Here is a 17,986-nt window from a genome sequence, read left to right on the forward strand (position 1 = left end):
GCCGCGAAGCTGTCCAAATTATCAGGCATCCCGAAAGTCGGTCGTTGACTGTACACTGGAAACTCCTCCAGCCTTTGACAGGGCGTCAAATACGATTCATTTCGATTCCTGTCTATTACTCGAGCCAGCATTACCGCGACTTTCGACCCTTTCAACAAAATTACCAATTTTCCCTGATAGAGGTACAAATTCCCTGAGTTTTTCCCAGACTACTCAAAATCCCTGAGAATTCCCGGTTTTCCCAGTCGGTAGACACCCTGGTACATCTGTCTTTACTATTGTACTATGACGTCGCTCATAGTGACACATGGCTTCTAGAATTATTCAAGGCAATATCTGTCATTTGTGTAATCTGTAGCTTCAATAGATGAATTAAAATTTAGAGAAATAATAAAACACACGAACCTAATGTCTGTGTGGTTTTGTTTTACTGCGCAGTGCAGCAAGAGAGATGCAATTCTGTTTCGTCTGCTTGTTTCCATGTCATGCAGTTGCGTGTGCAGACACCGAAACTATGCCACAACAGTCAAGAAAAGCATCTGTATTTTGTTATGAATCGGTGCTGTGTGGCTTTCCAGAGAATCCTGTAATGTGACCTCGACATATCGCAATGCACTTTAAATGCACCTGGTAAATACCAAGGGTAGCGACGTCACCTTGCTGCATACAGCCTGAGAAAGTAGCAAAGGTGCATCATTCACTGGTTGGTCCATGATGCACAAGAATTCAGATCTCAAAAAAGTGTAGTGAGTGCAGTAATATGTCATAGTAAAGACAATGTCCTTCTTAATGAGTCACCTGAACTTTTCTGTATCAGGTATGTGTGCTTCTAGCCTCTTGTGTGGGCTGATGCCGAATGTATTGCAGTCTAAAAATTTGGGCCAATCCCAAAGATAGCGCAGTCAAATTTAAGCAGTCCGACGCTCCTTCTACTCCATTTGCGAGGGGCTATGCAATAGAGTGCCATGCGCAGTGACTCCACATTATTCTCGACCCCAACTCACTCAGAATTAAATTTTCTTTGACGGACTTCAATTGGAGGATGAATCACCTACTAACGTTCTTATGCAGCCTAAACAAACGTGTGGTGGAAAACAGGGGTCTGAAATCGCACTCTGAATAAATTTTAGATCACCATGTGAAAAATTCGCGTAACACCACAGCTACTTTTCTGGGGACATGTAATCTCATGTTTTATCATATTTATGCAGTAAGACAAAAATTTAATAGGCAGCTCAAAAGACTGATTGCACTTAGTGCCGATTAAATTTTCAAGGCATCAAAAAATGAGTGTTAATGGGAACAATAAATGGAGCCAAGAGAAGACAGGGCCACAGCATAGGTAAAATACTTTGATATTTTGACACAAGGCACATACCGAGCCAATATCTATCTTTCTGTGAGACAGTTGCTGATGTGGAGTCCATGACCTAAAAGGTCTCTTCATAGATGGCTGCAATAAACACAAACCATTGCGGTAAAACACTGAAACACATTCTCGACCGGCACAATATATGTGCTCAAGCAAAGCAAGCTCAAAACATGTAACTGCAAGGACTCTACTAAACCTCTACTAAGCCAGCTGATGATAATCAGTAATTAAACAGTTCAAAATGAACAGACCTTCTTCATCTTCACTCTGCACAGCACTTGCTTGTTGCTTCCTAGAAAGAAAAATAACATTGATAAGCAGAAGTCTTGACTGCCCTCTATACGAGGGCAGAGTCTGGGTAACAGAAGGCTCAAGTGCTCGTAGCTACGACATCACGAATGCATTACAACAATCCACAAATTATACAAAGCAACACACACGCAAAAGCAGTATTAAAGATTTGGCTCATGGGCATAGTTTTCTTTCTTTTTTAAGCATTTGTAGTTCTTCTCTCGACTGAAATGGTAGTTGTTACCAGTGGACATAATCGAAATCAACCACCCAGCTTGGTACACCAAGTTAACTCTCATTATTATTACTTTTTTTCATTCATGTACTCTAAAGGCCCTTTTACAGGCATTACATAGGGGGTTATTTAACATTACATAACATATTGAATAAATAATGAAAACGAGCGCCATTTGCTGAGAACAGAACTTGATAAAACATACTGAAAAATACACTGCGAACACTGAGAAGATATTGGAAAAAGTAGGACTAAAATGGTAGTGGCAACAATAGAGACTAATACGATTCTAAGCAGTCGGCACAATATAATTCCAACAGTATAATTCAATAAGCACTTCAGTTTGCAAAGAAAAGTGTCGTGGTTATTGACAGAAACGATTTCCGCAGGCAGCTTATTCCAATGGTAAATGGCAAGGAACAATGGTGAATGATGCATGAGCTTGGTACGAGCGATCTTTGGTTGTACTTTAAAGCTGTGGTCTAATCGGGGAAAGATGCAATGAGCCGTTTTGATATGAGATTCTGTAAAAGGCGCAGGATTGTAATAAAGTCGGTGAAAGTGAGATAACAGGGTAACAAGTCGTCGCGCTTCCAGTGAACATAAATTTAGATGAGATTTGATACCAGTAATGCTGGAGTAGCGAGAGTACTTCCTTGCGATAAACCTAGAGGCCTTATTTTGAAATGATTCGAGTTTCCCGGCAAGGTATGCTGGATGCGGGTTCCAGATGATGGCGGCATATTCTACTTGGGATCTGACTAAAGTTGTGTATGCTAGAAGTTTGGTTTCCTGATTTGCGGAATGTAAATGACGCCTAATGAAACCCAGGGTCTTCGACGCTTTGGTGGTGATACAATCAATGTGTTTATGCCATGTCAGGTCTGAAGAAATATGAACGCGTAAGTATTTTACTGCAGGAACTTTCTCAATGGCCATGTTATTGATAGAAGTTACAGCTTTTGTTTTGGAAACATTAACCTCCATCTGCCATTGTTCACACCGCTTAGAGAAAATTATATCACTTTGATTAACACTTTTTCTACGCACTGTTAAATATTTCCATTGGAACCCTTCTAGTAGTAACTTGATGCACTGTCTGAAGTGACAACTGAACTTTAACTATCTGTCAGTTTGACAATTTTAGGCAGATTGGGAGTCGGAAAAAATAGAACTTTGAGTGAAGGCATCGCTAAAACCAGCCTCCAGTGCTCCTAGTACTTCCATTAAAGAAATACAAAAAATTTCCGCTCCGGTCGACTCTGCAACATAATTTTTATATGACAGCAACATTGAAGACACAGAAGTTTCTCTCGGGTAATGAATTTTCCAATCAGATGTACAGACTTTTTCAACAATCAGGTCTCAAACAATGGCAGGTGCTAGTGAGTTTGTGTTATTTTGATAACTGTATTAGGCTAGTAGTGTGCCACTTTATTTACCCCACCGTGGATTGCTTTTATCCATCAGCGCTCGACAGTGTAGGTGCAAAAAAAATCTCACTGCCCTTTCACTCTGTGAAGAAGGATGACCAGCAAAGCTGTGTATGTAGGCCCCTCCTTAATGGCGAACTGCACCTACGCCGCGGGTCAGCCCAGCATTGCATTATCTTCAGGATTGGCTTACGTATGGGGAGTGCTTAACGCCTGCTTCACCTCCGCCGTGGGTTGGCCCGGCATCGCACTATCTCCGGGATCAGCCCACATATGGGAAGTTTCTTGCTTACGACACGAAAATTTCCTTGGACAGTAGAGGTATACAGCGTCACTGTAATTATTACGAGTAGCACGAAGTCAATTTTATACCAACCTTCGATCAAGGTTTGACTGCCTAATCTATGGCATTTTGATCACTGCCTGTGCAAGTGCCCTTATATATTACTGTACAACACTGTATTGTGCAACACTCCACATTAGTGTCATTAGTGTACAGCACTGCACAGGAACTGAACAAAGCATGTAGAGGCTCCAGTGCTAGTCGTTTGCACACTAGACCGCCTTGCTTGCATAGAAATGCCAATCAAAAGCAACAATCAAGTATGAGGAGGCTTCTGCATGCTATCTTATCTGACAACCCCTGCTTCGCAAGCCTAAAGAAGGCAGTAAAAAAACAAACCAGGTGCCTGCTGCAATGAGTACAAACAAATGCTCCTTGAACAATATGAACTTACTCGTTTTCACATTTGCCAAGCTACTACTTTCCCGCATAGCATAGGCATCACTATGGCTAGTATTATGCCAACACCCCCCCCCCCCCTCAAATAATTTTTTTGCATGATCTCACTTGCAAAAGTTGGAAAGTAGGAAGCAGGTGCATATTTTCTACATTTCAGTTTTTTTTTCTCTTTCGCTCGATACTTCTGCTAAAAATAGCAAATTATTACTTTCATTTCTGTTCCTTGAGGTGCTTCTTTGAAGTTTCACATAAGAATTCTCAAAAATTGTCTGCTCAATTATTGCTATACACTTATTCAAAACACCAGTGACCAGGCTATAATTTCATGTATTGCAGTATATGTTGAAACTACTATGTCTTGAAATAAAATATTAAAACATAAAAGCACCGAAAATGAACATATGTCTAGCGGTAACCAAAGGGTCAAAGCTGCGACGAGCTCTTCACATCACAAGTTTGCCACAAGGTCAAGGGAAGTTTATTACGTTGTGGATTCACATTGAAGCCTATATATGTGACGTGGCATTTGCTTTTGTTGCCCAAAAGCACCACCCATTTATCATTCACGTGAACGTCAAGAGACAAATGCATCTTTTGCACTACTGCAGGGAAGTCAACAAAGCAGCAGAAACTAGTTCTTGAGAGTGACACAACAATTATACTTTGCAGCTATGCAGAAGCAGGCAGTTAAAAACCAGAATCCAGTGTCACAAGCAAACCACAGCTCTTTTGCAACACTGGCTGCAAAAGTGCACAAACCTTAATGTTAATGGTTTATGGACAAGTTGCCTACATGCAACAGATCAAAAAATATTTTTTTATTGCAGAGTTTCGGCTATGAATACAAGTTTTCTGGCTAAATATCTTAGGCCAACACTAAATGATAGGCAGCAAATGCCATTTGTTGGGTTAGGTCAGGAACAGATGACAAGGAAGAAGTTTGGTGCATGACTTGCTTGAGAAAAACCAATGCAAAATGGGTGGCTGCAGCAGTACTGCAACAGAAATGCAGAGGACATGTAATGTAGTACACCTCTGCTTCCCATTTGACAAGAAACTGTCTGTACAAGTTCTGCACGAAGCCACAGTGTTCCAGTGTTCTGCCTGCTTTCAGTGTTCTGCCTGGTGTTGCCTCCCCCCCCCCCCCTTTATGCTGAAAGTGTTTCTGCAAAAAATATATATTTTTTCATTGGATAGCCTTATTGTTGGCGTACTTTGCACATTTAAATGAAAAATAATCAACCTTCACATATTTTTATGTCTCACCCTTAAAGGAACGTCCTTAAACTTGCACTTAAGAACATTCACAGCATGTCACATTGCTCATGAGCCCAAACAAGTAGCACGCACCGCCAAGAGGAAGTGGCACATAAAAGTCAAGGCTCGGTTGGTCCTTTGTTTTTTGTGAGGAGTGTAGATGTCCTTGTTCAAAAGGATTTTCCTATGCTTATTACAGAGGTAGCACTACAGATACCATGCTAAATTTGTTACATATGTTCATTGCCTAGATAATGAAGTTCGGAAACAAGGTTTTATATTTTGACGATTAGAAAATGGTACAAGATGGCATATCAGAGTAGTATCAGCATTTCACACATAACATGTCTCTAGGGTACTCCAGCAAAGGTCCTACATCAAGCTGCAAGTCTCAGTAAATTTGACATTTCAATTCCTGTAGCAATGGTCTAGGTTCTAAAAGTCCGATGAACCACTTTTTGCTGAACTGTGGACATCAAAGAGTCCTTATGAGACATTATTTGGGATATGCAAGAACCAGCCCACTTGAGTGCTGATGATCAAAAGAGCCAGAAAAATGTGGGAAGCCACTTGTGAAAGCCTGTCTAAAGTTTTTATCCATTAAAAGCATAAACGTGGTTTATGTTGAATCAAACTCAAGTCAGCACCCTCATTTCTGGGACCCTTCTGGTATGTCACAATAGCAATTGACAAACAATGTAGCCACTCACACGTGATATTATTACTCACTGGGGATTATGAGAAGGGGACCCTGGTTATGAGAAGGAAACTTACAGATGAATAAAAATGGGTTGAAGTGCATATGGCAGGCATTACCAAATACTGACTTGGAGCTTACCACTGTCGTTGAAAAGAAAAGTGTACAATCAGTGCATGCTAACATATGGACAGAAACTTAGCTTAAGAAGCTCGAGAATAAGTTAAGGACCCCGCAAAGAGCGATGGAAAGAAAAATGTTAGCCATAATGTTAAGAGACAGGAAAAGAGTGGTGTGGATCAGACAGAAAATGGGGATAGCCAATATTCCAGTTGACATTAAAAGACAAATATGGAGCTAGACAGGCCATGTAATGCATAGGGTAGCTAACCGCTAGACCATTAGTTACAGAATGGGTGCAAGGGGAAGGGAAGCGCAGTTAAGGACGGCAGAAAATTAGGTGGGCTGATGAAATGAGGAAATTCGCAGGCGCAAGCTGGAATTGGCTAGCGCAAGACAGGGGAAATTGTAGATCGCTGGGAGAGGCCTTCGTCCTGCAGTGGACATAAATATAAGCTGATGATGATCATCTATGTATCTATGCAAGTTTATATCTAACTTTTCCCGCCTACCTGGGTCACTGGGTAGTCAGTGGTCGAATGGGTAGCACATCGGGCTGCTTTGCTGACATAATAGGGTTTCAAACTAACCATCAGGTCAACTTGGATCAATGAGTATGTGGCAGTGTGTGCATATGTACCACTCTTCAATGAACCTCTATCACCCCGACATAGGTCCACCGTGAGCAGCTTCGGCACGAATTTTGCCACAACTTTCTTCCTGGCCAAATCTTCAGTCATAATGGAATGTGCAGAAAAAGTGCCGATGACCCCCTCTTCCGCAATTTCTTGGATAGTCACACGATGGTCCCGCATCATCACAGCATTCACTTCAGCAGTGACGTGGTCCTTTCGGCATGTTGCTGGCCGATCGGAGCGTGGCTCGCTCTCCACCGATGTGCGGCCGTCTTTAAACCGGTTGTACCACTCCTTAATCTGTGTGCTGCTCATAGCATTGTCACCGAAAGCCATCTGAATCTTCCAAATGGTTTTCACTTGGCTGTTGCCCAGTTTCTGGCAAAATTTGATGCTGTAGCGCTGCTCCAGTTGCTCCGCCATTTTCCTTGCAATAAAAAACCGACGAGAGCACTGTGCACTACCCCGCTCAAACGCGGCATCCCAGCGACTGACGCTATCGGCAGGCGAGAAAAAATTTGCGCATGCGCACGAAGGTTCAAGGTCGGCTAATGCAAGTGCACTTGTTTCATATCCATCAGGCGTTCGAAAAAAAAAAATTAATAAGGTCGGACACTTTTGTAACAGACCTCGTATTTTGGAGGCCATGTGCAGGCTTCGCGGCAGTGGTGCTAGTTGGTGCTGAATGTTCTTCGGGAAGCGCAAAAGAAGAGTCCTGCTGCAGTACACGCCTTATACATAACTCGCTTTGACGGTGGCGATATGTTGTGTTGCTATATTGATTCAATGCTAATGCATTACCATCAACAGTCATAGAGAGATGGGTTCTGCCAGAATATTTAATGTGACAGCGTTAAGTTCAAGGAGCCCTTGTGGCAGAAAATCCAGCATCGACATCGGCATCCCACACCGGCGTCCGGCGGTGGGCGCCGCAAGAAAAAAGATTTTTGAGCCGCACATATCCAGCTCGTTCATGTGACGCAAGGAATTCACTGAACTAATTTAATTTCCCAAGCTAAAATACGTGGAAAAATCGCAAACTACGACTTGCACACAACCTACAGACATGATAGCTTTTGGATTGTAATTTGAATCTACAAGAAAACATAATTCTGTTACGTGAAAACTCAAACAAACCCCCTTTTCCAGTGTTTCTACAATGCACAAACCTAGACGATGTCTGCCATTTGCACGCGACGGCACATAAATATTTCCGAGTCCATGGAACGCAGCACCAACATTCTTGAAAGACTTCCAGATGGTCTCACATCTGCCACATCGCGGCCCATGCAAGAGGCTGCGTTTTGACCAGAAAGCCCGCCTTCGTGCGCAGTGTTCAGTGCAAGTGTTTCCTGGTAAACATTATGATTACATACGCTGCAGCCGTCGGGAGGCGTTAAAAGCAGTCAGTGATCTTTGAATGCTATCGCGTTCCACTCTTAAGGGCAAAGCTTAAGCATCCTCCAAATTTTTTATACTGTATTTGCATGAACATGTGACACACTGCCCCTTTCCATGACAGAGATTTTATCCAAATCACAGAGGTCCGCCTGTGCTCTAGCCTGCTACTCTACCTAGCGGATGCGTGATGACAAGGGAACCCACTAGAGGGATGCTAGATGTACAATCGTGCAGCGCTGATAATGACGCTGGCCCACTTCAATGTAATGAAGCCTCCCTAAATGTAGGGTGTCGCACATCTTGGCTGTGATCACTGACACAAGATAAGGTTCCTAATGAGCCTTAGGAAGTCGATGCGCAGAAAACAGTGACGACTGATACTGAACGGTGGGCATAGGAGAGGTGCATAAAATTAAAGCTCCATAGGCTATTACTGTGGAGCTGCAATGAGCTCCTCCAGTACAGCAAGCACCTGTACTTACCAGCTGGTATTTCATAATCAGAAAGAAGCACCATGCATAGAAATAATAAAGGAAAAATTCAACTTTTCAACAAATCTCTTTCATGTAAACATGGGTCACAAGATGCCTTGTTCAGCTCATCGAGGACATTGCAGAAACAAACTACAAATCTTGTATGATACACGAAAACACATGAAAAGCAATGGTTTAGTTATCTGCAGCACTTGCATTTAAAGTAGGAAAATGAAAGCTTTGCTACATGTTGCACTTAAAATTATTCCCACTATCACAGAATTTCAAGTCCCTATCTCGTGCTGTTGTTTTAGTAGTCTGCTAAACATTTTTATTAGCTTCAATATAACATCCTGGAATGCTTCAATGAGCAACTTACAACAAAGGCTGCAATGAACCTACACAGAATAGACATTTATTACTTGTCACTCCATCCTTAAATACCGTGGCCCTTATAGTTTAGCGAGGATACCGGGGGAAAACTACTAAATGCCATGTATGATGCGTAAAAATTCAGAGAAAGCGAGTATTCACCATGTGTTTTTAGATCACATAATCAACCTACACAGTCAAAAGTTTTCAGCACACGTCACCAAAAAGTGGCCCTCATTTGTTCAAAATATAGAATATTTGCTGTTTTTCATCCTGCCGGGAAACAAGTAATGGTATAGCTCTTATATAGAAATAGCCTGAAATGAAATCGACAACATCAGAAGTCCCACATGCCTTTAGAAAAAATTCAAGTCAGTGTTCTATTGGTATTGACATAGCTCTGCAAGTTCCACCAAGATCGCATTCATGAACATATCTGCGATAAGTCATGATTACACAATCAAATTTTACATTTATGCCTGTAAGAGGTTTGCAGTGCTGGTCCTGCCAGTTTAGGATTCAGAGCAATTTTTGGAGCAGGAAAAATGTCGTTCTGGAGCAGTTTAGGAGCAGCCACACCAGCATTTTGTAATAGTTTCAGAGCAGAAAATTTTGTCTTTTTGGAACACTTGGTGTAGTACAGCAGTAATCTATAGCCATTTGGCAAAGCTTGTTATTACTGCACAGTCAGTAAGCACTGCTCAACAGTGAAGCAAGACACAAAGGCAACAGCAACCAATGAAGCTTGCCTTCCCATGGACAGTTTACCATGCATGGTACAGTGCAGTCCACTTATAACGATACCACATATAACGATATATCGGTTATAATGATGGGTCAACATGAGAGTGTCATTTTATGCATTAGGTCTATGGGGAAAAAAACATTTATAACGATAGGTTATTTACCGCGTATCGGATATAACAATCAAAATTTAGCCGTTCGGACGGCGTTTTTCGTGCCAAATAATCGCAACATTTGCATTGCTTAGTTCCCTGAAACGAACGGTGTCAAGACGAGGCGATGTTTACCTCCGTAAGTTCGTATTTGCTGCCATTATCATGCAGCACGTCCCGCCCCGACCGCACACCGGAGAGTACCTGAGTAGGCACAGCGCGCAACAAGATGGCGCTAGCTGCTTCATGGGCGTCGGCCACAGTCGCTCCGAAAGAGAGAGAAAGAAAAAAAAAGCGACAAGCAAAGCGGCACGGTGGCGCCTGTCCCACACATCTTTCTCTTTGTCCCGCGTCTCTCTCTCTCGCGATAGCAGGCTGACGCCACTGAAGCAGCGTGCAACCAACGGTTCAACCCAGTTCGAAGATGGCGCCGACAAAGCGCAAAGCTGTGTTGCTTGACACGAAGATGGATATTTTGCAGGACTCTTGATGCGGCTTCAAGGTGAGCGGTCCTTGTGAAGAAGTATGAGCTCGCCCAGTTAACGATATCAACCATCTTGAAAACTGGGAGCACCGCGATTGTGAAGGCAGGAGCTATCAGCGGCCATGCCGATCAGCTGAAAAGGGTTAGAGACCCTTTGTAAGCCGATGTTGAAGAGGCACTTTACCAGTGGTTCATCACCAATTGCTTCAAAAAGGCGGGCTATGTGCGTAAGGACGAACTTCCCCAACCCACTGAGACCAACACGGTGGAAGCCGCTGGCATAACTGAGCTCTGGGAGCTCGTTCCTACTGGTGACACAGGTGGTGCGTCGAAGGAGGAGTTTTTGACTGCAGACAGTGCTGCCTCGTTCTGCGGTGAGGTCACCAACGAGGCGATCGCCGCAGCTCTGCTGTCTCGACAGACGGCAAAGTTGTGCGACGGTGTCGACAGCAGCAGCGACAGTGACGAGACTGACAGTGGCTCCTTGACCCCAACCTCGATGTCCACGCAAAGTGCACTGTCGTCGATCGACTCCTTAATTGATTTTGTGCATGCTAAAGGATTGCCGCCAGTGTTCGCGCAACCGCTGGAATCCATGCACACCACGGTTGTGAAGCTGAAGCTGCCGCAAAAGCAAGTGCAGATTTCGGACTATTTCGGTGCGCCTGACCCTTGACACGGTCATTGGCGCTAGAAATAAAGTTTGTTTTTCACAGCCTACTTTCTACATCATCTATTCTTAGAGCAAGTAGCGAATTCGAGTTCGGAGCTGCAAGGGTATGTTCCTCGTTTTTTCTTTTTTTTAATAACTGCAGTCCAGATATAGCGATCATCGGTTATAACAATCATATTTTTCGTCTTTCTCGATATCGTTATAAGTGGACTGCACTGTATGTTGCAAATATTTTTATTTAGGTAGCCAAGGAAGTTAAATTTGTAAACAATTAAATAACATTTTGTAGGCTAACAAGAACAAATATATGCGCCTGGGCACAAGACAGACATAAAATTACAAATGAGCTAGAACTATTCGTGCCATAAGGCACAAGACAAAAAGTGATGGCAAGTGTCTTATGTGCATTCCAAATGACAGATGTGTTTTGATATGCTTTACCGCACTAGACAAAATGTGTATTGTGTCCTGTAACAATGCTAGAAGCTCGACAAGGAAATATGCGTCTATGAAAAGCGCCAAGATGAGATGCCTCTGTACGGTGTGTCGCAAAGGTGGTGACGGCAGTGGAGAACAATGTTCGCACCATCCCGTAGAATCACTTTTGTTGTGAGGTGGTTTGTAGACTTCACGTGTGTAGTGTGGCCTCTGCGAATAGATAGGAGTCGATCTGGTGCAACACAGTAACTTTTGTTGCCAATGCCTGACCAACCTTTCGGAACACTGTCAATTAGGCCTAACGGCCAAGGCAGCGTGGGCAAAAGTTGGCTCTGGGCCGACGTTACCTGCAAACTTTCCACAAGCCGTCACAGAAAGCTTGCTGCTAATATTTTTGTGCGAGTGGCTAACGGGTGATCAGTTTTCAGATCATGCATATCTGTTTTTGTCAACAGTTGAAGCTGGAAATGACTGCAATTGTGTGTAGAAGTTTGCTATTTGACAGAAAATTCCAAACTGCTCATATAGGAGGTTCATCATATAGGAGGTATAATCATATAGGAGGTATAATCAGAAGAATAAGAATGGGCTGGGGTGCGTTTGGCAGGCATTCTCAGATCATGAACAGCAGGTTGCCATTATCCCTCAAGAGAAAAGTATATAATAGCTGTGTCTTACCAGTACTCACCTACGGGGCAGAAACCTGGAGGCTTACGAAAAGGGTTCTACTCAAATTGAGGACGACGCAACGAGCTATGGAAAGAAGAATGGTGGGTGTAACGTTAAGGGATAAGAAAAGAGCAGATTGGGTGAGGGAACAAACGCGAGTTAATGACATCTTAGTTGAAATCAAGAAAAAGAAATGGGCAGGACATGTAATGAGGAGGGAAGATAACCGATGGTCATAAAGAGTTACGGACTGGATTCCAAGGGAAGGGAAGCGTAGCAGGGGGCGGCAGAAAGTTAGGTGGGCGGATGAGATTAAGAAGTTTGCAGGCATGGCATGGTCACAATTAGTACATGACCGGGGTTGTTGGAGAAGTATGGGAGAGGCCTTTGCCCTGCAGTGGGCGTAACCAGGCTGCTGCTGCTGATGATGATGATCCAAACTGCAAGTGCAAATGCGTGAATCTACGTACATGAGCAGACCTATGCGATACAACCTGCGTGCCTTTTAGTGGCTAATCAGTCCTATATCTTCGCAGAGAGGTGCTGCTTTCGCCGCCATTTCCTTTGTCGGCATCGGGTATAGGAATTGTTTCGATTCTACTTCATGACCTGGACGACCCTTGTACCAAGACAGGCGTGCCTTATAATCAGATTGTGGTTTTGCCATATAAAAACTCCAGAATTAAATTTTCTTTTGTCCCGATTTGTCCGATCCTTTTGTCCCAATTTTGTCTCATCGTTCGTCTTCAGTGGGCAGGAAAGAGCGGCTATGATGCGGGCGTTCCAAATCTATCTTTGCTTCTCGATGCAGATGGTATCGATGTGTGTCCCCGGCGAGCCACAACCACAGCCTGATGCGTCATCAGACATTTGGTGCCGCATATCCCTGCGCAGCCCAGTGCTGCAGCCAGAACAATGTTGCCCAGCCACATCGAAGGACAACGCTTGGACAGTCACCTCTTTTCCCATGGATCCGGCATCGCCATCGTCCCTGACATCATCGGATCAACTGCCTTTAAAGACCGGGCTCTCATCGTTCGTCTTCAGTGGGCAGGAAAGAGCGGCAACGATGCGGGCGTTCCAAATCTATCTTTACTTCTTGATGCAGGTCAGTCCTGGCCCTCCTTTGCACTGTAAACGCTCTAGCAATACTAGCTTGCTGCTCTTTCCATGCCCAAACACCATGTTTAGCATTGTTTGTGACTGTGCTTATGTCATGAAACTTTTGCTTTTGGGGGGCGATGTCGAAATGAATCCCGGGCCTCCAAGGAGGACCCTAGCAAAACTTCTAACGAACTTCTTTCTTTGATGAAGACACTTAATGCTAAAATAGACAAAAATCATGCAGAGGTGCTCTCAGAACTTTATACTGTTAAGGAAATTCAGATGAACCTGGAAAAGCAAATGACAGATTTAAATGACAGGTTAACAGCTGTTTAAGAAAAATTAGAAGCATCTGAAAACTGTGCCGAGGTGGAAGTTGCCCGAGCAGTGACTGAGGCTGTGGGTAGGGAGACGGCCTGCATTTACAGTAGTTTCAATGAATTCGAAGATCGGTCAAGGCGCGATAACTTGATATTTTATGGCGTCGCTGATGACCGGACAGAAACGTGGGCTGCTTCTGAAAAAAAAGTGCGGGACATAATTTCTTCAGCGCTCAACATGGAACTGTCGAATGCGGCCATATCTCATGCCCACAGACTGGGAAAGATTTCGCCAAATAAATGCTGTCTGATAATATCTAAGTTCACTAGTTTTAAAACAAAAAGCGATATATTTTCCTCAAAATCCCAAATGAGAATGACAGGTATCACTGTAAGTGAAAATTTTTGCATTTCCACCCGCACAGCCCGCAAAAAACTAATCGAGTTTGGGAAAGCTAACGGTGAACAATTTTCAGTACGCTACAATAAATTGATAATCAAAAAGAAGGCTTATATGTACCACCCATCAACTAACAGTGTCTGTGAGATCAAGTCCGGAATCGAGGCTGTTGAATCATCCTTGCATCCTTCTCAAGCCGCTGTTCGATCTTCTGCGCATGACACATTCCAGCATAGCTAAACTCGAACACACACCGCCTTGCACCTGATATTAATCTGCTCTTTTCTAACATTCGTAGTGTTGCAAATAAGTGTGATGACATATCTTCCTTAATCGATACATGCACTGCAGACATTGTCACTTTGACAGAGACCTGGCTATCGTCAAAAATATCGAACAAAGAAGTATTCGAATGCCAGCAACAATATTGTATCTATCGGTGTGACCGTGGTACTAGATTAGGTGGTGGCTGCCGTGCTTATCGCAGTGGCCGACAGGCTCAATTCGCTTCACATTCCTCTTTCTTCCGGTTTAGAAGCAGTTTGCGCAGGAATTACAATAAATCACTGCGATGTTATTTTTTGCGCATGTTATAGGCCACCGAGCGCTTCCTCTACGTTTTGCACCGAACTTCATGACCTGCTTAATAACATCGTAACAAGGTTTCCACACTCACCCATTTTCCTAATGAGGGATTTCAATTACCCAAACATAAACTGGTCCTATCATGTGCCAACTGTATCCGACTCATTCAGTGATAGCAAGGCATTTCTCTATTTGTGTTTTGATTTCCATCTTACTCAGCTGATTACTCAACCAACTCGAACTACAGCAGCTAGTGCTAACATCCTTGACTTAGTTTTGATTACAGCTCCGGATCTTGTCAATTCTTTAAGTATTTTGCCAGGGATTAGCGATCATCGTTTTATTAATTTCCAGCTTAAAGAAAACATCAACCGTCCCAATAGCAAACAAAAATACATTCGAGACTACAGTAAAGCCGATTACGCATCAATGAACACACAACTTGAAGCTTTTGTAGAAGAATATATGCCGGACTTTTACACTCGGAGCGTTGAACAGAACTGGTTGCTCTTTAAAAATAAAGTTAATGAATTAGTACAAAAATACATACCCCTCCGAGTAGTCCGGTGTAACCATCGAGCAGCGTGGTTTAATGCACCTCTAAAATGTATCTTGAACAGGAAGAAGCGGCTGTTTCACCAAACTAAAAAACGGAACACAATTGACAGCTGGCGTGCGCATCAGCAGGTTGCTTCACTGTTTAAAAATGCAGTCAAAGAAGCTAAACGCGTTTTCTTTTACAATACACTTCCATCTCTGCTGAGTGAAAATACTAAAAAATTTTGGAAAACTGTCAAGGGTTCCGAACGTAACACAATATTGTTAACTGATGTAGATGGTGCTGTTGTTCCACAAGAAGAATGTTGTTCTGTACTCAATAAAGTGTTTTCTAAATCATTTTTGAATAACGTGTTGCCCTGTGCCTCTCTACCTGAAGTTGTTAAGATGAATTTTCCTGAGATGGAGCCCTTGTTAATTGATTACGATGGTGTCGTGAACTTGATTCGTAAGTTAAAGATTTCATGATCATCAGGAATAGACGACATTAATTCTAAATTTTTGAAAAATACCGAAGTGTACTCATCCATAATATTGTGCAACATTTTTTCGCAATCTATTCTGTCGTGCTCATTACCAAAGGACTTTAAAGTCGGCAAGGTGGTTCCATTACTTAAGTCTGGCGACGTGCATTCACCTTTAAATTACCGGCTAATTTCTCTAACAAGTGTGCCGTGCAAAATTCTAGAGCATATAATATATTCTAATCTCATCAACTTCCTAGAAACAAATTCATTTTTTTCATCTCGTCAGCATGGGTTCCGTAAATCGTTTTCCTGTGATACTCAACTTAGTTAATTTACACATGACATCTGTGCCGCGTTGGATAATGGATTTCACATTGACACCATCTTCTTAGACTTTTCTAAAACATTTGATCTCGTCTCTCACCAATTACTTTGTCTAAAATTAAATATACTTAACATTGACCGTAACACTATCTCATGGATTGAACACTTCTTATCCAATAGAGCACAATTTGTCTCAGCTAACAATTTTGACTCTTCATGTTGTCCTGTTAGTTCCGGGGTGCCGCAAGGTTCCGTTCTCGGACCCTTGCTTTTTCTCATTTATATTAATGATTTGCCTAACTGTGTAGCGTCCTCCATAAGGTTATTTGCAGACGATTGTGTCATTTACAGAGTAATATCATCAAATTCTGACACTCTAAAACTACAATCTGATTTAGACAAGGTAGCTAACTGGTGTGACACTTGGAAAATGCGACTTAACAGCCAAAAGTGCAAACTAATGAGGATTTCCCGCAGTACTGCTTCATCTAACCTATCCAACTATCACTTGAAGAACTCTGTACTCGAAGAAGTCAGTTCCTATAAATACTTAGGCGTCCACATAACATCTAATTTTTCCTGGAAAACACACATAAACCACATCACTAACAATGCTAACTGTACGCTTGGTTACCTCCGTCACAATTTCTCTATGGCACCCGCTAACTTAAAGCTACTTCTATACAAAACACTAATGCGTCCTAAGCTTGAATATGCCTCTTCTGTATGGGACCCTGGCTTGGATTACTTAACAAATGCAATAGAATCTATACAAAATCGTAGCGCGCGTTTCATTCTTACTAACTATTCTCGGACATCAAGCGTAACATCTATGAAGGTTACTTTAAACCTCCCTCTCTTCTCATTCCGTAGGAAATTAGCATGTTTATCACTGCTGCACAAAATTTATTATTACAATCCGGAATTAAAAAGTGAACTTTTGTCCGAACCTGCATATATATCATCTCGTACTGACCATCGGCATAAATTGAGTGTTCCACACTGTCGCACGAACCTATTTTTTTATTAATTTATTCCTAAAACTATCAATGAATGGAATCATCTGCCGGCCTCAATTGTTAACGTAACCGATACATCTGCTTTTAGAATTACTATTGAAGAATACTTTTGTTAATCCGCACTTTCTAAATTTTTTTCTTCTTATTATCATACCCTGTTATCTGCACATGCTCTGTATTTACTTCCACTCCCTTCTGTAATGCCTTCGGGCCTTGAAGGTACAATAAATGAAATGAAACCAACTGAGCGCTGTAGTAAGGCAGTGTGCAATTGATGCATCGACCTCAGTTGTGTATTTCACCAAATATACGAAAAATGGAGAATAATCGAGTTGTGAACTGAAAACTTATTTGACTTTTCACAAATCAATTTGTATAGTTGAGTACAGTCAACGTCAGAAAAATCAGGCAGTACGAAAAAACGAATGCATGTCTTTTAATGCCCCCAAGGGGTCAAATAGCTCTGAATGGCTGCCGGTACTCTTATTAGGCGTATCAGTGCTTGTACTGTGACAGAAGACGGCAGGTGCATGTGTGTATAATAAAGGAATACATACTGTGTGAGAGCAGCATTCCGGGCCAAGTTGGTAATCCATTACTCAAGTATTATTGCGCAACAAAAATGACATGGACGTAAGAGAAGACGTAGCACTTGGTATGTGTTCTTCTTCTCTTATGTCTGTGTCTTTTTTGTTGCGCAATAATACTTGAGTAACATACTGTGTCCTGTGGCAATCGTCCCTTCCCACTCTTGGTATGCTTCACCGCACCACTTTGTGTAGGCTCCACCGCCTAACACTTCTGTATTAAGGTGAAGCTGACTTTCGAAAACAGGCATTGTGACACTTTTATTTTCCGAGCTTCGAAGCAAGCTTGGATAGGCGGGATCAGTGTCATTTGCTAACAGTGGCAGATTGTTTTAATTAGGAACATGGCTCAGAACACATGAAGCTTGGCAGCGAACGTCGAAGTAGCTAAGCCTAGCATTGCCGTGGTGGTCTGCCAGCGGATTTGCATGCGA

General features: G+C 42.6%; 1 protein-coding gene across 10 annotated transcripts in view; it reads right to left on the reverse strand.

Moving 5' to 3' along the window:
• Positions 1–1,339: 1,339 nt before the first annotated feature.
• The window catches only part of LOC142559751 (uncharacterized), a 109,958-nt gene continuing 93,311 nt past the window's right edge, over positions 1,340–17,986 (reverse strand). For 7 of the 10 annotated variants that reach the window (XR_012823235.1, XR_012823236.1, XM_075671362.1 and 4 more), the window contains 2 exons: positions 1,624–1,664; positions 1,340–1,453 (listed from right to left, as the gene is read on the reverse strand). Coding sequence is in view for 7 of the 10 variants with exons in the window: in XM_075671362.1 (XP_075527477.1) it covers positions 1,431–1,453; positions 1,624–1,664 (64 nt within the window). In the remaining 3 variants the exon portion in view is untranslated. Of the gene's footprint in view, positions 1,454–1,623; positions 1,665–15,171; positions 15,241–17,986 lie in introns of those variants that run through there. The other 3 variants (XM_075671357.1, XM_075671355.1, XR_012823237.1) reach the window with 3 other exon arrangements.

Source organism: Dermacentor variabilis, chromosome 10 (genome assembly GCF_050947875.1).
Source record: "Dermacentor variabilis isolate Ectoservices chromosome 10, ASM5094787v1, whole genome shotgun sequence".
NCBI lineage: Eukaryota > Metazoa > Arthropoda > Arachnida > Ixodida > Ixodidae > Dermacentor > Dermacentor variabilis.